This window comes from Lycium barbarum, chromosome 3 (genome assembly GCF_019175385.1).
Source record: "Lycium barbarum isolate Lr01 chromosome 3, ASM1917538v2, whole genome shotgun sequence".
NCBI classification, from domain to species: Eukaryota; Viridiplantae; Streptophyta; class Magnoliopsida; order Solanales; family Solanaceae; genus Lycium; species Lycium barbarum.
Window position 1 is genome coordinate 140,888,015 of NC_083339.1, and position 22,281 is coordinate 140,910,295.

Here is a 22,281-nt window from a genome sequence, read left to right on the forward strand (position 1 = left end):
GCGCCGCAGCCCTCTTTCCCCCCACTTCACTGACACCCCACCTTCTCCTGCTCCCCACGCCCCTCTGTCGACTCCACTTCACCATGTTCCCCCTCTCCATGCCTTATTTTCTGTCATCACCCATGCTCACGCTCCTGACCCCATCCCTCTTTGTCCCTCCGTTCCTCCTTCTCTCTTCCTTCAGTGCAAAGCGAAACCCTATAAAAGGGTGGTGTTTTGAATGGTTGAGGGGACGAAAAAAAAAAGGGCAAAAAAACCCCCTCCCCCTAAAAACCAAAGATTTCAGTCAGAAAAAATACCCTAAAAATCGAGTCCTACCAGTTCCTTCAAACCTCGTTGAAAATCTATTAAGTTTCGTACGTTTTAATCGAAGTCGTTCTGATCCTTTTTCGTTTTTTTTATTGTTCCGAGTCTGAGTATCGAGAGTTCGGAGTGTTGTGTTGTTTCGAGGTAGTTCGAAGACTCGAAGCCTCACTTCGCTGCACCCGAAGAAGGTAAAAAGTTTCCTTCGCTGAATTTATAGTGTCTTAGTATGTTTATGTATGTTGACGATTGTTAAGGTTGGATTAATTGTTAGTTTAGCATATTAGTGAGTTTAGTATTAGAAGTTTTTGTTTAATTTCGTATGAAATTTTTAAGTATCTGCAGGTTAGTTAGCGATTATTAAGTGATCATTATGGTTTAATTTAAGTTAATTTAGCTTAGCATCTGCCAATATGGGTAATTTTGATCAGTTATTAGCTTATTGATTAGATCTTATGTAGCAATATTTGTCCTGGGTCGTGCCTAATGGTCACTTGTACCTCTAAAATAGTTGATTAGTAGTAACCTGAGTCATTTGTATCTATATGAAGCTACTTTGCTGTTAGTTGTCCTTCATAGCTAGTATGATTTTCCCCTCAGTTCAGTTAACCATGAGCTGGTCTAGCTGAATATTGATACCAGTACATTCATCTATTGGCATAGTTAAATAAGTTCATGCTAATATAAATTATATATGGCTGGCTTGCTATTTTTTTTTTAGAATGATGTTTGCTGCAGGCCAAGGTCAGTAACTTCATTTTCTTTTTATCTTCCAGTTCTGGTGTGAGTCTGTTTTCCATGCTTAATCAGCCGTTTAGTTCAACTGTCGTTAGGATGTGCTCAAATGCTTATATGACGTAGTTTGTTATTTCATCTGGTTGTTTGTTATTAGTTCACCTATGTTCTATTTTAGTTCAGTTTAAGACGTGTCGAATGTTTCTGATTAGTGTTTAATTTGTCTTATACTTCTAGTATGCCTGTTATAGTTTTAAGTCTATTCATGCTTCATCCTATTTTTTTCTTAGAACTTGTTTGGTTTCATGTTTGGACAATTGGACGAATGATTTAAGTATGAGACCGACCAGACATTGCTGATTGCTTATAGGTTCAATTATTTCAATTTGGTTTAGGCAGTTTGCTACTTTGACTAAATGTATGATGGTTTAAGTTAAGCATTGGTCTGTCACCTGTCGCTATAGTTGTAATCCCAGCTAGTCAAGTTATTAGCATATGAGGCAACTCTAACGTGATTTAGTCCATAATTTATTGACAAGTTGGTTGAAATATGTAGAGAATTTCTATCCATTACATGCCTGTCATGATATTTCTAAACCATTTGCAGTTTCAGATATTACCTGTCTGTTGTAACTTTAGTTGTATCTTCAGTTCATTATGTGCTTTCCTCAACTTTTGTTTAAAACCCGAAATGATTTGATTTCGATGCTTGACTGTCTTACATATTCAACCAGTTGGTGTATAACATTTATGAAAACAGCTTTCTGTTCGAATTATGGGGATTTTCTAGTTTTTCTCTTGACTGCTCTCTGGATGGTTCAGCATGCTTTCTTCTATGGTTATTGACTTCATCTAGAATGTTCGTTTTACCTGAAGAAGGATGGAATTACATATCTTCATTTTATTGTTTTTTTTTTATTTGAAAAAATAGGAATAAGATAGTTTTCGATACCATATTCATTCACATCAAAGGGACCAATCAGACATCAAATGAATATTTGTGGTCGCATAAACTATTGAAATTTTCTTTAAAATCATGTGCTGCTCCTTTAATATTGCGTTGGTGTTTCCATTGAGATTAAAATAAGTGTTGAAGCTCTGAATAAGTGAAATATGCTAACATTAAGTGTTTGCCTAACTTAGATCCTACTGCTTGTGTTGTTGAGTTTAAACTAGATGCTGAATTGCCTAGGAACCCCTTAAGTATTAACAAACAAGTATAAATTTGGCACATCATGCGTGCGGCCTGTTTTCCCTTTGTGTATTACCCTTCTCTTTACTTCTGTTCGATTGAATCCAAGTGGAGTTATGAATGATAAGAATCTTTAAATGCTTTTCTTGGTCAGATTGAATTGTGGAGATGTTAATGTGTTCAACCATTATTGTTTGTCCTCTCTGTGTTGTCCACTCTTGAAGAGAACAACTGATTTTGGTTTCAAAACAAATCACCTTCTCCTGTTTCTGGTTAAATGTTTTAATAATCGATTGTTATTTTCAAAAATAGTAATAACGTAGTTGAGGACCTTTCTGTATTTTTTTCGTCACTGCTTTTTCCAGTTTAAACGTGAACAAATCTGGCGTTTCGATTCTTTTTTATCTCCATCATGATCTGAAATACTTGATCCAATAACATAAGGTATACATAGAGTATACATAAAATATACACAATCTGCCAGTTCGTTTGAGTTTATATTTCATACGTTTAATATAATTCATTGATCGTATACTAATCTCTTTCTTATCTTTCTTTTTTGCATGAACCTCCCATACGAGTCCAAGAGATTCGTCCCCTTCCGCATTCGGTGTTGGGCTGAAAGCCCAACATAATCTCCTCGGGTCATCTTCCCTCAGCCATCCGCAGCAATCCATATATAAAATTGTTATTGGTCCAAAGCCCAACAGCAGTCCCCTTGAATGCAGCATTTTAAAAAAAAAACGTGGGCTGAGGCCACTGCCACCAGTAGCCCAATCAGCAGCCCTAAAGTGGGCTGGGCCCATTTTAATACCTTTTGCTCCTTTATTTCATTTTATGCATTTAATTTGTATAATGCAACTAACTCTTTATTTTGTTTTCTTTTGTTTCTCGACTTAGAGGAATTCTACTAAATTAGTGGGTTTAGTTTTTTGGGATAATGGTAGTTAACTTAAGGAAAATCAATAGTTAATTACCTAAGATTTCTTCTCTTTTGTTAAATTTTTCATAGTATTTATAATATTTATTTTCATTAGAATAATTAACTTTTCAAATAGCACGAGCACATGTTTTAAATTAAAGGACTCCTTTTGTTTCTTTATTATCTTAAAATTGGAAATGTGGTGGATATGCCAAAAATGAATTCAAGCATATTTTATAAATAACTCTTCAAATTTGGAATCAATCACACATCATTTTAGCTAAGCATGATTAATAAAGTTAAAGAAAGGAAACCCTTTTTCCATCATATTTAAAGAAAAATAAGTCTTGGCATTTCTATATCACCATATTGATACAATATAAGTTTCATTTAAAATTCACATTAGCTATTTTGTATTTTTGCTTATGCTCTTAAATCGTAAAAAGAATCATTAATATCTCACCCTTTGAGTTGTTTCAAATATTTATTAAAACACTGCACAAACTCGCGTTTTGTTTTCTACTTATATATTCTATGCAAGTCTTATTTTTAAATAGCATTATTATTTAAAGCTTTAGCAATTTTTATAAGTTTTATTCGAAATGGCATTTAAAATTTTCTTTATGCAAATTATTATATTTTCTCTAACTCTTATCTTAAGCAACGTTCTTATATTTTTTCTTTAAAACTTTAGCAATATTTACAAGCTATTTTCTTGAATTTTAAATATTATATTTGTATCTTTAGCCCTAATTAATTAACCTAAGTTTGGCCGGACAACCGTAGTTAGCGGATTCTAAAGGATGCCTAACTCCTTCCCTTTAGAATAATATAGAGCCCTTACCTAGAATCACATCGGTTAAGCAGACCATTAACGGAGGTTTAGTTTTAACTTTACCTTAGTTAACATCTAGGTGTCCTAATTCACCGTTAAATTAATTAGGTGGCGACTCCTTAAAACACAGCAATTTAGGAATCTCCAATATGTTGTACTCTACTTTAACCCGGGTTAAAATGGGGTATAACAGCTTGGCGACTCCACTGGGGACTCCTAGGTTCTAACCATAACACACTTAGGTTAATAATTAAATTGTTGGATGTTTGATTGTTTTCTTTATGCTGGCTTTTATTTGTTGCCTTGTTTGTTTCTTTTGTGTTCTCTTAAGTATTTGCTTTATTATGAGAAATTTTCTATGTAATAATATGTTACTGCTTTCCTTAAATTGGCATCCCGTTCATATTTCCTCCACTTTTGGAAATCTCACACTATCACACGTACACGCGAGGTGTGCTTATCGCACCCGCAAATTTCTTCGTAGAATCCAAATCTTAGGAGAGTTGGCGCGTGCGCGGGGGTGTCCGAATAACGGTGACCGCGTAGCCTTCTCACTCGAGTAGTCCACTCGGGAACCTTGTGTCATAGGAAAACAACTCTTAGTCAGCTTAAGATAGAGCTAAGCCAAAACCCTTTTAAGGACATGCACGAGCCTAGGAGGCTTAATACCCAAGGTGTATTAAGTCCATTAGTTAACCTCTTCCAAATGTTCGAGTGGGTCTATGACCCCAAGCGACAGCTATCACGTTATGTGCATTGATTTGAAGGATAAACATGTGCGTTATGTGGACCATGTGCTATTTAGGTAGAACTAACCGTTTGCGAACGCAGGTAGCCATAAATCGGTACAATGCGAACAGCATGCAAGAATTAGATACAGTTTTAGCTGAGCAAAGAGAGATCTGTGTTAAAGAAGGCATCAAAACGGGAGGAGTTTTGGCTATGTCATACATTATCCAAAATCGACGAAAGATCGGTGAATATATCCAAGCAACCAAGAGGCTCAAGGATGACGAAGGACTTTTCTCATTGTTAGTTAGCTTATGAAAGTCAAGTTGTAATAATTTTCTTTGTACCAAGATTTTTAAACTTTGTATGGGTCTTTAATTAATAGCACATTGGGATGATATATAATCGTATATTCTATCCTTCAAATTCGCGTTAGGCCTACCTCTGGCATAAAGAGATCCCTGCATATTAGGACGTCTTGTCAATGTTTGTGTTATAAGGCGTTTGCTTGCTTGCTAAGTGGTTTACTTAAATTTATTTGCAATATGCTTGCTTTTGAATTTATTTGCGATTATCACCTGATGCCAAGCTCATTAATTAATTTTATTTGAAGGCTCTTATTTGAATTTATTTGTGAAAAAGTTATTACTTGATATTTGCTAACATCATCTTTGTTTCAGAAGAAAAGTAAAATTCATATTTGCTTTGCCGCACAATTGCATATTGTTCATTAATTATTTTTTGCATCATCCTCACTTCAAAAACAAAAACAAAAAAAAAACTATTTATTCCGCGGTTAGCGCACTTTAGCCACTCTAGAGCACCTTTAAGATCACTCGCATTCTTAGCATGACTCTCGACAAATTTCTAATCGTCGGAGCAAATTTCCTAATTTTCGCATACATGAACTAGCTTTGAAAATCCTAAAGTTAGCTCTTATCATTCCAACTTTATTTTAATGGGCATTCTCTTATCGTTATTCGCTTAGTTACTCAAATCTATTAGTGTCGGACAATTTGTCTCGCATCAAACTGCAAATTCTAGAGCTTTCGTGTCCTTCTTTTACGGGTATGATCTTCGGTCTCAAACGACGGAACATTTGACCCGTTAGCTCCATGCCTCGTAGAATCCATTTTGCACTCGGTTTACGTCATGGAACTTTTACTTTCAAATTCTATCATTTTCAGCATTTATCGTTTCTTAAATTGGTAGATGTCCAAATTTATTGGTACAATCTATCAAATGGCACTTCTCGATATTTGTTCAATTTTTTGCCATCAAGTTGTTCAAGAATGACTGTTCAAGTACCTTGCTTCTGCGGAGTCTTCGCTCAGTCAAACGCGTCATTCTGGGTCGCTAAAATTTATCTTCGCGCACCTATTAATTTCAATTTCTAGCATGCGAGTCGAAGGACAATCTCACAGGCCTCTTGTCCTTGACATTTTGCAACCCGCCAGTGCTTCGTAACTCTCGGGTACATTAAATTCAACTGTCTTGCACCCGATCAATCATGTTCTTCTCTAAACTAATCTCTTGCATCATTAAAAAAAAAAAAAAAAAAACTTTTACGCACCAGGCGAACTACGCTTGACCTGATTCCTCGGTGGATACGTAGGCAGCCCACATAGGGACTCGGTCATATTGGGGTAGAATTTTTTTTTTTTTCCCTATTTGCATGTTACCCGAACTACGTTTGACCTGATTTCCTGCCGGATACAGGATACGTAGGCAGCCTATATAAGGCCCGGTCTTATTTATTACAAATTTTAATATTCCCCAAACGAAGGAGCATGAAACTGGGACAATTTTGGAATGCAACCCAAAACATTTTTCAAAACGTCCTAAACTGGGGCAAATTTTTTTTAAAAAATATGCTGGAATTGGTAAGAATTAACTCGGAACCAAGCTTTGGCGTTCGATATGAGTCAACCTTTTTTTTAAAATGGCATGTTCTACTCCAATGTAGTTTTCTTTCTTCCGATTCATTCTCAACCGTCAGAGCTAAATAGCTGATGATTCATTGTCGTCCATTCGTTTCCTTTATATGACTCAAGTCGTCTCTAATCTAGAGCCTGTTTAATTAGATCACTTAAAAAAAAAAAAAGATATCTATATCTATATATATATATATTGTTTATGAAGCTTTTACTTCATGCACTAACATTTTATTTTGTTTATGAAGTTTTACTTTTCTCTTTAAAAGGTTGTCTGGCATTGAACATTGTTTTGGCTGCGAATCTGCATTAAGGACGAGACTATAATGGCAAAGAGATTTGAAGCTTTCAACATCGGTATGGGTTTGGTGCAAGAGCAAAACGATAGCAAGGGAAAGGTGGTTCGAAAAAATATTGTAGCCAATCTGGGAAATACCTTAAGCCTTCTTCCTAACACAACCCCAACTTCCAGCAACGTTTCCTTAGCCATTTCGCCTCACTTAGATCCTACCTATACCATTACACAAATACCTTCAACCTACACTCCCGATCAAGTAGCGATAATTCCTAATCCTCAATTTGCCATAACCACCGCTCAATTCGAGAAAAGTAAGAAAAACGAACTGGCAATATCCCCATACAGGAGGCCTGGAAAGGAAATCAAGTCGCTTTACCATGAAGATTTGGGAAAAGAACTCCACAATTTGAGGAAAGTCATTAATGAAGAGTTATGTTCAAGGAATTTCCAGATTTTGAAGTATGAAGATTTGTGTGTGCATCCAAACGTTGAGCTTCCGTCAGGGTGCAAAATACCTAAGTTTAACACTTTCAATGGGAAGGGAGATCCCGTCGCTCATTTAAAGGATTATTGCAGCAGATTAATTGGTATTGGACATATTGAAGCCATACGAATGAGATTGTTCATTCAAAGTTTATCAGGATCAGCACTCTATTGGTACACTAAACAAGATTTTAGCAAATGGCTTACGTGGGAAGATATGGCCCGCGGATTTATAAAGCAATTCGAGTTTAACAATGGAGGCGATCCGCACATAGCCGATTTGCTTAGAATAAAGAAAACGCCACATGAATCTTTCCAAGAATATGCCATACGATGGAGGCTAGAAGCTTCAAAAATACATCCTCCATTATCCGAGAGGGAATTGATCTCAACCTTCATCCAAATTCAGGAAGACTTATATTATGATAAGTTGCTCGGAGCTTGTGCACACAACTTCTCTGATTTGATTAGGATTGGTAGAGAACTAGAAAATGCCATTCAAGAAGGAAGAATTATAGATAGCTCAGCAACACAAGACGTTCACCAAACCTTCCAAGCGAAGATACTGGGAAATCTGCAAAGTGAAATGAAGGAAAACCAATTTGCTTCCACGACTATGCATCAAGCGCAATGCCATAAAAGTCACCAAATTTTTCAATCTTACGCCACCATGCAATGTCCTCGTCAGCAAAACTCCCAGCAAGGCCACCAACAACGGTTTCACCAAGCACAATCAAGCTCTCAACATCAAAAGAAGAGGAAATCTTTTTGCTTCACTCCTCTAAATGAACCACTGGCAAATATATTTGAGAGGTTGAGTGCTAAGGGTATTCTACAACCAAAGGAGGGATTTATACCTAAGCATCCACCGTCAAACTTTGATTTATCTAAGAGTTGTGCTTATCACTCAAACATTCAAGGACATGACATTGAAGAATGTCCAGCACTAAGATTTAAGATTCAAAGCATGATTGAAAGTGGCAAAATAAAGCTACAGCTAGAGCCTTCAACCAGTGATATTGCAAACACAAACACAACTGTTGTTAAGGGCGATTCATCGAAACTGGCACCAAGGCATTTGAAAAGAAAGCGTGCAACAAGTCAAGCCGACTGATAGGGACATCATCTCGACACTCGAGAATATCATCCTCCACATGCCCATCTTTAGGAATAGCCGCTATCTTGTAATCTTTTCTAGACTTTTTAAATGAACTACGGTCGACCTGATTCCTGTTAGTAGCAGGATACGTAGGCGCCCATGTTGGGTCCGGTCTCAATAAATAAAAAATTCCAATTTCCCCCCCAAGTCGAACTGGAGAAATTTTGCAGACGGCTTATCCCAAGCCATATTCACATAATCAGATTTCTGCAATGGCATAGCAACGAGAAGCACAGATTCAAAGCCAAAGCTTCAATGTTCAACGCAAGGCAACCACTTTCTTTTATACTAACAAATTTCCTTTGAGTAACGCAGAACCGATTTTTAGCTACTCCTCAACGATAATGCACGGCATACGAATCTTAGCATCAAGAGAACCTTACGAAAGTCATGAAGCAAAGGGTGATTCAAGGATGATTCAAAATCAACACAAATTTCGAAACTCATAATTTTCTTTGAGCGCAGGAATTTTATTCATGGAAACATTTTAGCAAGGTGAAATATCACCAAGGCTTCCAGTTGCGGAAGCTGAAGTATGCTTACAGCTTTGCGGGGACTGCGCAGCGAGCGGTTTGGAATCCTCCTATAACACGCACAAATATTATTGCTTTAAATGCCCCGCACTGCATGCACTACTATTTTAAATACCACGCACTGTTGCTTTAAATTCCCCGCACTGCATGCACTATTATTTTTAATACCGCACTGCATGTACTATTATTTTTTAATACCACGCACTGCATATGCACTATTGCTTTAAACTCCCCGCACTGCAGGCACTACTATTTTAAATACCACGCACTGCATATGCACTATTGCTTTAAATTTCCCGCACTGCATACGCACTACTGCTTTTAAATGTCCCGCACTGCAAAAGCACCGCACCTGCATTGCATTGCATTATTACTTTCAAATGTCCCGCAAAGGCACAACATCATTGTTCGCAAACGCACAGCATTCGGGTTCTTCCACCCTAAAATAGGATGCTCGGGTTCTTCCACCCTAAAATTGGATATCGGGTTCTTCCACCCTAAAATAGGATATCGGGTTCTTCCACCCTAAAATAGGATATCGGGTTCTTCCACCCTAAAATAGGATATCGGGTTCTTCCACCCTAAAATAGGATACTTGGGTTCTTCCACCCTAAAATAGGATATTGGGTTCTTCCACCCTAAAATAGGATGCTTGGGTTCTTCCACCCTAAAATAGGATGCTTGGGTTCTTCCACCCTAAAATAGGATATTGGGTTCTTCCACCCTAAAATAGGATATTGGGTTCTTCCACCCTAAAATATGATGCTTGGGTTCTTCCACCCTAAAATAGGATGCTCGGGTTCTTCCACCCTAAAATAGGATATCGGGTTCTTCCACCCTAAAATAGGATATCGGGTTCTTCCACCCTAAAACAGGATACCCGGGTTCTTCCGCCCTAAAATAGGACATTTCGGGCTCAACCACCTTTCATATGATGCAGGGGTTGCGCACCGCCCTTTGCATCGTTTCCATATATTGCCTGGGCCATGCACCGCCCCTTTTAAAATTTTTGCATAAGGCTGCGCACCGCCCTTTGCATCATTTCCATATTCATATACTGCTTGGGCCATGCACCACCCTATTTAAATCCTCTGCATAAGGCTGTGCACCGCCTTCCATGTTCGCATGGGCTGCGCACCGCCCTTTGTAGTTTTTGCATAAGGCTGCGCACCGCCCTTTAAAATTTCTGCATAAGACATCGCGTCGCACCTGCCTTGTTTTATTATTATTTTCAAATGCTCCTGCGTGCGCTCGCAGCCGCATTGCACCGCACTTGCATCGCTTTACTTCAATGTTTATTTTTACTGACTATTTTATCTAGTTTAAAGTTTCGCAGGAGCTTTAGCGCAACGTGGAACTATTTCTTCGGCAGCGAACTGGGGCAATACGTCGGGAAGGATAAGCAAACTTCCGACAAGGGTCAATGATCTACCTCGAACACTCGGCTTCAATTCCAAATTTTCTGTTCGCATTCCAGCACACTCAATTTTCGGAGTTCTATCACAATACTCAGTGTCATCATAACTCGACACTGGGACAATATTTTTTGCGAAGATTCGCATCAAATCGTGAGTTGCCAGTCATAGGTGTCGTAGTCTTCCCAGAACTACACACGACCTGATTCTCGAGCAGCCCGAGATATGTAGGCGATTCAGAGACCGGAGTTCGGCCGTAATTTTCTTTACCCTTAGTCCTTCATAATCCTCTAGCCGGGACAAAATAGGCTACTAAGTCAACGTCTTTGCCCGAAAACTCCTTCATCATTATCAGGCAAAGAGGGACAAGTTGTTGACACCCAATTTTGTCCCGCCTCTCCTCCGAAATACATATTTGCGCTTCTAATATTAATAAATAAATAAAATAAATAAATAAATAAACAAATAAAAAAATATATATAATAATAAAAAAATAATAAAATAAATAAATAAATAAATAATAATATATATTATGTTTACTATAGTTATTAGCCTCTTATCAATAACGACGTTTTATTATTCTGTTACAACTATTATTATTATCATTATTATTAATATTAATAACTATTATTATTATTCTTAAATTATCATTATTACTAATTGTCATTATTATTATTATTGTTAATTACTAATCACTATTATCAGCGTTATTTTGTTATCAATTATTAATCATCATTATCATCGTTATTTTATTATTAATTATTGTCATTGTTTTATCAATAATTGTTATTTATTTATTATTATCATCATCATTATTATTATTATTATTATTATCATTATTATCTTATTATTACCACTATTATTGTTATTATTATTAATTTATTAACGTTTTGTCACTATCAATAATTGTTATTTATTATTGTTATCTTGTTATTAATTATTATCATCTTTATTATTATTATTATTAATTATTATCATTTTAATTATCAATGTTTGTTATCTACTATTATTATTATATCTATTATTATTTTTATCGCCATTATCATTATTACCATTATCATTATTGTTATCATTATTAGCAGTACTATTACCGCTAGTCATTCGCTACGGCTATTTAATATTATTGAAACTGGCATTTCTCGGCATTTTATCAACTTCCGCATACACATCGCATTTATTTCGCACATTTTAAAATGATAGCGTTTATTTATTGTTAAAATACTATTGCACGGTCATTGCAACATCATATATATTTTTATTATCCGGATCTCTTATAATTACACGTTTTTCGCATTAGATAATATTCTGACACCCTTAGTACACCGTTAATCAAAATAGGTCTTTTATTCAAATTTAGAAGCCAAACTATTTCTTGCACTCGGTCCGTATTTTGACTTACCGGACCCCAAATCAAAGTCCGATTAACTCCTAATATTTTTTGGACTAGCCCATATTTTTTATCTCAATTTTTAGACCAATCTATGTTTTAATTCACTAGTCTATTCTTTTAATACCCAGTCTAAAAATCGACCCGGTCCACAAATGGACCGGGTCCGGCCCATTTCCCACTTTAACAAAGGGAAACCCCTCATTTTCCATCTTCGTCCGCTGCCCTTCTTCTCCTTCGTCTCCTCTCTTCCTCCTTTCAAAACCCTAGCGCCGCAGCCCTCTTTCCCCCCACTTCACTGACACCCCACCTTCTCCTGCTCCCCACGCCCCTCTGTCGACTCCACTTCACCATGTTCCCCCTCTCCATGCCTTATTTTCTGTCATCACCCATGCTCACGCTCCTGACCCCATCCCTCTTTGTCCCTCCGTTCCTCCTTCTCTCTTCCTTCAGTGCAAAGCGAAACCCTATAAAAGGGTGGTGTTTTGAATGGTTGAGGGGACGAAAAAAAAAAGGGCAAAAAAACCCCCTCCCCCTAAAAACCAAAGATTTCAGTCAGAAAAAATACCCTAAAAATCGAGTCCTACCAGTTCCTTCAAACCTCGTTGAAAATCTATTAAGTTTCGTACGTTTTAATCGAAGTCGTTCTGATCCTTTTTCGTTTTTTTTATTGTTCCGAGTCTGAGTATCGAGAGTTCGGAGTGTTGTGTTGTTTCGAGGTAGTTCGAAGACTCGAAGCCTCACTTCGCTGCACCCGAAGAAGGTAAAAAGTTTCCTTCGCTGAATTTATAGTGTCTTAGTATGTTTATGTATGTTGACGATTGTTAAGGTTGGATTAATTGTTAGTTTAGCATATTAGTGAGTTTAGTATTAGAAGTTTTTGTTTAATTTCGTATGAAATTTTTAAGTATCTGCAGGTTAGTTAGCGATTATTAAGTGATCATTATGGTTTAATTTAAGTTAATTTAGCTTAGCATCTGCCAATATGGGTAATTTTGATCAGTTATTAGCTTATTGATTAGATCTTATGTAGCAATATTTGTCCTGGGTCGTGCCTAATGGTCACTTGTACCTCTAAAATAGTTGATTAGTAGTAACCTGAGTCATTTGTATCTATATGAAGCTACTTTGCTGTTAGTTGTCCTTCATAGCTAGTATGATTTTCCCCTCAGTTCAGTTAACCATGAGCTGGTCTAGCTGAATATTGATACCAGTACATTCATCTATTGGCATAGTTAAATAAGTTCATGCTAATATAAATTATATATGGCTGGCTTGCTATTTTTTTTTTAGAATGATGTTTGCTGCAGGCCAAGGTCAGTAACTTCATTTTCTTTTTATCTTCCAGTTCTGGTGTGAGTCTGTTTTCCATGCTTAATCAGCCGTTTAGTTCAACTGTCGTTAGGATGTGCTCAAATGCTTATATGACGTAGTTTGTTATTTCATCTGGTTGTTTGTTATTAGTTCACCTATGTTCTATTTTAGTTCAGTTTAAGACGTGTCGAATGTTTCTGATTAGTGTTTAATTTGTCTTATACTTCTAGTATGCCTGTTATAGTTTTAAGTCTATTCATGCTTCATCCTATTTTTTTCTTAGAACTTGTTTGGTTTCATGTTTGGACAATTGGACGAATGATTTAAGTATGAGACCGACCAGACATTGCTGATTGCTTATAGGTTCAATTATTTCAATTTGGTTTAGGCAGTTTGCTACTTTGACTAAATGTATGATGGTTTAAGTTAAGCATTGGTCTGTCACCTGTCGCTATAGTTGTAATCCCAGCTAGTCAAGTTATTAGCATATGAGGCAACTCTAACGTGATTTAGTCCATAATTTATTGACAAGTTGGTTGAAATATGTAGAGAATTTCTATCCATTACATGCCTGTCATGATATTTCTAAACCATTTGCAGTTTCAGATATTACCTGTCTGTTGTAACTTTAGTTGTATCTTCAGTTCATTATGTGCTTTCCTCAACTTTTGTTTAAAACCCGAAATGATTTGATTTCGATGCTTGACTGTCTTACATATTCAACCAGTTGGTGTATAACATTTATGAAAACAGCTTTCTGTTCGAATTATGGGGATTTTCTAGTTTTTCTCTTGACTGCTCTCTGGATGGTTCAGCATGCTTTCTTCTATGGTTATTGACTTCATCTAGAATGTTCGTTTTACCTGAAGAAGGATGGAATTACATATCTTCATTTTATTGTTTTTTTTTTATTTGAAAAAATAGGAATAAGATAGTTTTCGATACCATATTCATTCACATCAAAGGGACCAATCAGACATCAAATGAATATTTGTGGTCGCATAAACTATTGAAATTTTCTTTAAAATCATGTGCTGCTCCTTTAATATTGCGTTGGTGTTTCCATTGAGATTAAAATAAGTGTTGAAGCTCTGAATAAGTGAAATATGCTAACATTAAGTGTTTGCCTAACTTAGATCCTACTGCTTGTGTTGTTGAGTTTAAACTAGATGCTGAATTGCCTAGGAACCCCTTAAGTATTAACAAACAAGTATAAATTTGGCACATCATGCGTGCGGCCTGTTTTCCCTTTGTGTATTACCCTTCTCTTTACTTCTGTTCGATTGAATCCAAGTGGAGTTATGAATGATAAGAATCTTTAAATGCTTTTCTTGGTCAGATTGAATTGTGGAGATGTTAATGTGTTCAACCATTATTGTTTGTCCTCTCTGTGTTGTCCACTCTTGAAGAGAACAACTGATTTTGGTTTCAAAACAAATCACCTTCTCCTGTTTCTGGTTAAATGTTTTAATAATCGATTGTTATTTTCAAAAATAGTAATAACGTAGTTGAGGACCTTTCTGTATTTTTTTCGTCACTGCTTTTTCCAGTTTAAACGTGAACAAATCTGGCGTTTCGATTCTTTTTTATCTCCATCATGATCTGAAATACTTGATCCAATAACATAAGGTATACATAGAGTATACATAAAATATACACAATCTGCCAGTTCGTTTGAGTTTATATTTCATACGTTTAATATAATTCATTGATCGTATACTAATCTCTTTCTTATCTTTCTTTTTTGCATGAACCTCCCATACGAGTCCAAGAGATTCGTCCCCTTCCGCATTCGGTGTTGGGCTGAAAGCCCAACATAATCTCCTCGGGTCATCTTCCCTCAGCCATCCGCAGCAATCCATATATAAAATTGTTATTGGTCCAAAGCCCAACAGCAGTCCCCTTGAATGCAGCATTTTAAAAAAAAAACGTGGGCTGAGGCCACTGCCACCAGTAGCCCAATCAGCAGCCCTAAAGTGGGCTGGGCCCATTTTAATACCTTTTGCTCCTTTATTTCATTTTATGCATTTAATTTGTATAATGCAACTAACTCTTTATTTTGTTTTCTTTTGTTTCTCGACTTAGAGGAATTCTACTAAATTAGTGGGTTTAGTTTTTTGGGATAATGGTAGTTAACTTAAGGAAAATCAATAGTTAATTACCTAAGATTTCTTCTCTTTTGTTAAATTTTTCATAGTATTTATAATATTTATTTTCATTAGAATAATTAACTTTTCAAATAGCACGAGCACATGTTTTAAATTAAAGGACTCCTTTTGTTTCTTTATTATCTTAAAATTGGAAATGTGGTGGATATGCCAAAAATGAATTCAAGCATATTTTATAAATAACTCTTCAAATTTGGAATCAATCACACATCATTTTAGCTAAGCATGATTAATAAAGTTAAAGAAAGGAAACCCTTTTTCCATCATATTTAAAGAAAAATAAGTCTTGGCATTTCTATATCACCATATTGATACAATATAAGTTTCATTTAAAATTCACATTAGCTATTTTGTATTTTTGCTTATGCTCTTAAATCGTAAAAAGAATCATTAATATCTCACCCTTTGAGTTGTTTCAAATATTTATTAAAACACTGCACAAACTCGCGTTTTGTTTTCTACTTATATATTCTATGCAAGTCTTATTTTTAAATAGCATTATTATTTAAAGCTTTAGCAATTTTTATAAGTTTTATTCGAAATGGCATTTAAAATTTTCTTTACGCAAATTATTATATTTTCTCTAACTCTTATCTTAAGCAACGTTCTTATATTTTTTCTTTAAAACTTTAGCAATATTTACAAGCTATTTTCTTGAATTTTAAATATTATATTTGTATCTTTAGCCCTAATTAATTAACCTAAGTTTGGCCGGACAACCGTAGTTAGCGGATTCTAAAGGATGCCTAACTCCTTCCCTTTAGAATAATATAGAGCCCTTACCTAGAATCACATCGGTTAAGCAGACCATTAACGGAGGTTTAGTTTTAACTTTACCTTAGTTAACATCTAGGTGTCCTAATTCACCGTTAAATTAATTAGGTGGCGACTCCTTAAAACACAGCAATTTAGGAATCTCCAATATGTTGTACTCTACTTTAACCCGGGTTAAAATGGGGTATAACAAGGAGTACATAAAACCAGTACAATAACCAGAAAACCACAAGGCTTACCTTTGAATCATAAATCATGGTGTCAATATCAGACTTAACTCGTTATGAAACTTAATGTCACCATTAGAGAATCGTCCTGTTCATATGCATATGTATAACGTGTCCCGGCCCTCTAGTGAGGGACTCGGTAAATAAAATCATATCATCATCATGTATATATATAACGTGTCCTGGCCCTCTAGTGAGGGACTCGGTGAATAAGATCATCATGTGTCATCCTGGCCGCCATCATCATATCATCATGTCATCATATCATCATATACATATATATAACGTGTCCCGGCCCTCTAGTGAGGGACTCGGTGAATAATGCAGTGGATCTGTGCACAAAAACATGTCCTGGCCCGGGACTCAGTGAAAGACATATTGAGGCATGCACGAGCAGAGTAGTGAGAAACTATATGCAATTTTAAAACATTTTCAAAGACTCAATAGAATAGTCAACACGACATACTATTTGAAAATCAAGACAATAGTCGTATCAAATACCTTTTGAATGTCACTCGATACCATATCAAACGTCCTTCGAATGTCATCATAAAGTATATCAAAGAGCCTTAGGAATCATAGTCATATGTCAATAAAGTATGAAACATCTTATAGAAGTCCGAGCATTAGTTATCATAGAGTTCCTAAGAATAGGAACGGATATATACCGACTACTATCCAACGTACAGAAAACTGCATAGGGAGGCTTAATCACATGAGAATTCTAACATCAAGAAGTGAATAAGAATCATGAATCACATTCGGAACTTATGAATAGAGTTACCCCAAGGTTCATATCATTCATCACTTAAGTCTAGGACATGCCAAAAGAAAGAAGGGACAACTTTACATACCTTTAGCGTTTATTCGCCACACAACACGTATACGCTGCCCAATAATATCTCAACCTATATTAAGACGTCAAGAATTATGGTTGAGTTACGGGAAGATTCAAAACGTATCCTAACGTTAGTAACTCTTTTCTAGAAAATTAGATGATGTTTCCCTTATATTCAAATCAACCTCATAACAACTAAGCCAACATCAATACCCACACGTTCATGTACTATATCGAGGCTATTCAAGACAAGACTCGGAAACACCCAGACAGCCAGCACAATATTCCAACTAGCCCACATTCACAACACCCGATAACAATCCACATACGACTACTACATATTCAAGTTATCCGTAATGATCCATAGTCTTAACGTTTTCATCAGATGATCTTCTAACAGCCCAACCAACATAACACCATAATGTATAATTTTAACTATACTTGATCTTTCATCTCAACAAGAACAACAACATACTTAAAACAGCTCCTAACTAACAACGTAAAAAGATGCTCGAAAATCTTGCGAACACCTACGAACACACCAAGCAAACCACATACGATTCTTATACGTTATTTCATACAATCTTTTCATCCAAATTCGTGATTTATACCAGCCCACACACGACAACAACGTCATTCATTCATATGCAAGAAAACTATGTTAATAGCACCACAAATTCTACAACAGCCCACAAAACAAATTCAACCTCAACTTTAACCATTTAATTCCTCCACTCCCATTACATAATTCATGATAACAACCAAAATACTACTTAAAATTAATTCATCAATTCCAACTACAACCGCCCCCCTTACACGGCTCAACAACACTTCAACATCAACATACATAATTCCATGTATTCAATTCATATCTACCAATTTATAACAAGTCCAAATCACCTCTAAAACATGTAAAAAGGATTAAATCTTACCTCCATAAACTCAGCTTCTTAACCTTGCTAATCACTTGAATAATTTCAACACTTTGAGGCATGATTTCTCCCCCTCAATCCTCCATTGCTCGGCTAGAACCACCTTGGCCGAGAGGCTTCTTTCTTTCCCAACTTTTCTTTTGCTCCAAGAGAACTCCAAGGTCATGAATCAATTTTCAAAAATGAAAGAACTATTCTATAATTTGAATGAATAGGCTGGAACGTTTTCCTTCAAGTTAAAGGTGATAAAGAACCTAAAACTAGAAAGGATAATGTATAGCCTCCTCCGTTATGCAATAATGCCAACAATGAATTAAAATTTCATGCAATATGACTATCTTTACACGTGTACTTGGCTGGCCTCACTCTTTTAATAGTCATCAACTATTTGACACAAAGGCATAACGTGTATGTATATGCTTTGCAAGCTTGCGGCCCAATTTAAATAAGACACGTGGACTATGTCCATTAATAGCTATTCAGTGATCTCAATTAATTTTTTGATCTCAATTTATTTAAAAGTGTAATCATTTTTAATACACTCCATATTCATTGTCGTGATCATGTGACATAGCAGTAGTCCATAGCCCCTTTTTGTACACGCAAAATATTATTTCCAATCACCGTCATTTATTTTCGAGTCTTAAATAATTTCGGGACTTCATTCCTTTTTCACATTGATCTCTTGATTCTCATACTTGAATAAGACTAAATCCTCCGGGCTCGGATAAATCGCTCATGTTGGACTGTCCAATTTACTAGTCCAAAAATACGAGGTATTATAGCTTAGACCGTATTCCACTCAAAATCATACTTCTTACTATTTGAAGGAATTTATCCAGTAGGCTTATAGGAAAAGTTAGTCACGTACCATATGACATTCATGATGAAAAGCAATTGATAGAAGAGACATTTGTTTATTTTAAAGATAATGTTGACATATAGTCGGATAACTTTGTATGAGGTGGTGGAACATAATCATTAGGATGAATGAATTTTATTAAAAAGTTTGGCATGTGTCCTAAAGTACTAACCAAATTACTTTTTGCAGAAATACTCCAGTGCATATATATATCCAACGTTGAAGAGATAAGTAAATTAAAAATTTTGACTCAGTGATAAAATAATACCCATGACTACTTATTGACTCTTGTATAATTTTTACCAAATTCTGATTTTTCAAATTTATATCAAGAGCATAAATTTTCGTACTAAAACTTGTCAAAAGGGGAAAGAGATATATTTATATTTTTGTCTTATGAGGAAAAGAAAAATATAATATCTATTGTTACAAGAAATAAAGTCACACTTGTTAAACATAGAATAACTACTTATAACTTCAAACATCATCTTTTCCTCGAACTCATATCGATTCACTGATGATAAATCCATCATATAAAAGTACGGGATGTAACATTTTCTCTCAGAAATTTGTTAAAAAAAATATGTTCCAAAAATAGAGCCTAAATTTACTCTAACATGTTTTGTATTTCTCTGTATTTCGCTGTATTTCGTTATATTTCACTGTATTTCAAAAAATGTAAGATACAACTGAAATACAACCAAAAGCAGCTACGAATTGTAAATCTTCAACTTGTAGCTATAACTAGTTAGAAGCTATTAAAAGGTAGCTATTTGTGTAAGTTTTACTTTTTTTTTAGCTTATAAGTTATTTTCAGCTTATAAACTGCTTTTTTTAAGCTAAGCCAAACGGGCCCTAAATGTATGTTAGTAGGGAAAGTCACACAAATACAAGATTTGAAAAAGGATTTTTCAAAAGTTATAGTAGCTTTAAAAAAATTACATTAATACAATTTATTCTAATATTTTTACTTTTCATTATGTTATATACAATCTGTCATATCCCTAATATATCTCTCTAATTAAATACACAATAAAATGTAATTCTCTCACCTAAAAGCTTACCTTATCAATCAAAAGGTGCTATAATTTTCAATTTCATGTCCTCTCCCTTCCATATTCATTTCCTCAAGCTCCTGGAAATACAATTTTTCAAGCTTTGATTTTATATACATAGTAAGAATTAGTATATTTAAGTTTTATATTATATATAGTATATAATATAATAGTACCATGTATATGGTATATTCAAATTGGTAAGTGTAATTAAAAAGATGATAATAAAATATTTGTGGGTATAGTAGTAGGAATTACTATATTTTAGTTTGTATATTATAAACAATATATAACATAATAATACCTTCTATATAGTGTATATATATGTCATACACAGTATTAGAGTATACCTTATAGAAGATGGAGTGTATGAGCAAATTCTACCATCTGTTAATGGAGTTTTTCTAGGGTTTGATGATAATGCTTCCTTATTGATAGGTAGTTGTAAGGACAAATTACTTAAATTTAGGAAAAAAAATATAACCTTTCAAATTTAATTACCTTATTTATAGGAAAATTACCATATCTAAAGATTTTTCTCCTTTACTCATTTATGGGGTATATATGGTAGATTCTGTAAATTAGAAAACAATTGTAGATTACATAAATTAGAAAATAGTTGTAGATTACATAATTTAACACTTTTTTTGCCGTTGTTTAATTTGGCTTGGAATTTGATATAATCCTTTTGTAAAAATAATTATGATCGTGAAAATGGCATTTGTGTGACCTGAAGGTTTTTAAACCTTGTGATATTAAATAAGTTGCAATATTTTTGTCGCCAGAAAAGCTTCTTATAAAAAAGATGAAGTAATATGTCATTTTTTTAAATGGACTAATATGAAATTAGTATCAAATAAAGTGAAACAAACAGAGTATTACTTAGTAGGATTATCCTAAACTCAAATTTCCAGTGTAAAAAAATTGAAAAATAAAATATTGTCAGGACTTTTACGTAATTACTCAGATGGAGGAAAAAGTAATTACAGGGTATACTCTTCTACAAAATTTATCTATTCTAATGCAATTTCAAAGCAGTTTTCTTTAAGACGTGAAGAAAACAGCTCAGGAGCTATAAAACAGATGAAGCAGTAAGTCACATAACCGAGGTTGCAGCAACAAACCAAAAACAAAAAAAGAGGTATGAACCTAGGCTTACCTGGTCGGCGACGACAACTGAAGAGCGAAGAGCGTGAAGTCTGAAAGGCCTTTGGAGTTTGGGCTGTATGTGACCGGTTTAGGAAGGCCCGAAGGGTTGTTGGTCTGAATGACTGAGCCCAACTCCCTAACTAGCAAATGTATGTCAATATTAGTACTACTCCATTTCAATTTGTTTGGCGTAAATTAGCCAGCACAAAGTTTTATGGACAACTTACGCAAACCACTACCTTTTAACCCCTGTTTGGATGGTGGTTTCCGTTCATTAATGTATGGTTTTATATGAAACTATGTTTGTTTCCATTGTTCTTAAAATTATGTGGTATGGTGTTGTAAACTCGTAGTTCATCTCATAGTTATATAACTATGAAAAGTCCCAATTTTTGTAACCACGGATTTGGTGGTTTTTCCGTGGTTACGTATTTCATTTTTTCACTATACCCCGCCCTCCACCATCCACCTCACCCCACCCTCACCCTACCACTCACCCCCCACCCCACCCCTGCTCCACTCTCCACCATCCATCCCACTCACACCCTACCACTCACCCCCACCCTACCACTCACCCCCACCCCACCCACGCCACTTACCCCCACCCCCGCCCCCACCCTACTACCCACCCTTACCCTTATCCCACAATCACCCACCTCACACCACAACCACTCACCCCACCCTACCACCCACTACCCCCATCCTCATCCCACAACCACCTACCTCACACCACCCACCCCTTCACCACCTACTACCCCTTACCACCACCCAACCGCACCCCCACAACCACTCACCCCCACCCTACCACCCACTACCCCTGCCCTCATCCCACAACCACCCTCGCTCACTACCTACTTATTTTTTAAAGTTCCTATTTTATTCTTTATCTGAATTTTATTAATATATATTGTCTAATTTCTAATTAAGAGTTAAGGGTATTTTTGTAAACTTACAAGTTATTATACAGTACCATACAGTTAAACCAAACAATACAAATATTATTAAACCACAACAAACGATACAGTCTATCCAAACAT

The 22,281-nt window shown here is 35.5% G+C and overlaps 2 protein-coding genes across 5 annotated transcripts in view; one reads left to right on the plus strand and one right to left on the minus strand.

Annotated features, from left to right (window-relative positions):
- Positions 1-21,413, minus strand: part of LOC132633061 (large ribosomal subunit protein uL3m-like) — a 29,421-nt gene extending 8,008 nt beyond the window's left edge. For 2 of the 4 annotated variants that reach the window (XM_060349262.1, XM_060349260.1), the window contains exons 1-2: positions 21,255-21,413; positions 20,105-20,175 (exon numbers count right to left, since the gene is read on the minus strand). The gene's annotated coding sequence lies outside the window, so the exon portion shown is untranslated. The remainder of the gene's footprint in view (positions 1-20,104; positions 20,176-21,254) is intronic. The other 2 variants (XM_060349256.1, XM_060349263.1) reach the window with 2 other exon arrangements.
- Positions 6,977-8,545, plus strand: LOC132631489 (uncharacterized). Its single transcript, XM_060347064.1, has one exon. The coding sequence runs from the start codon at positions 6,977-6,979 to the stop codon at positions 8,543-8,545; it is 1,569 nt and encodes a 522-aa protein (XP_060203047.1).
- Positions 21,414-22,281: the final 868 nt, after the last annotated feature.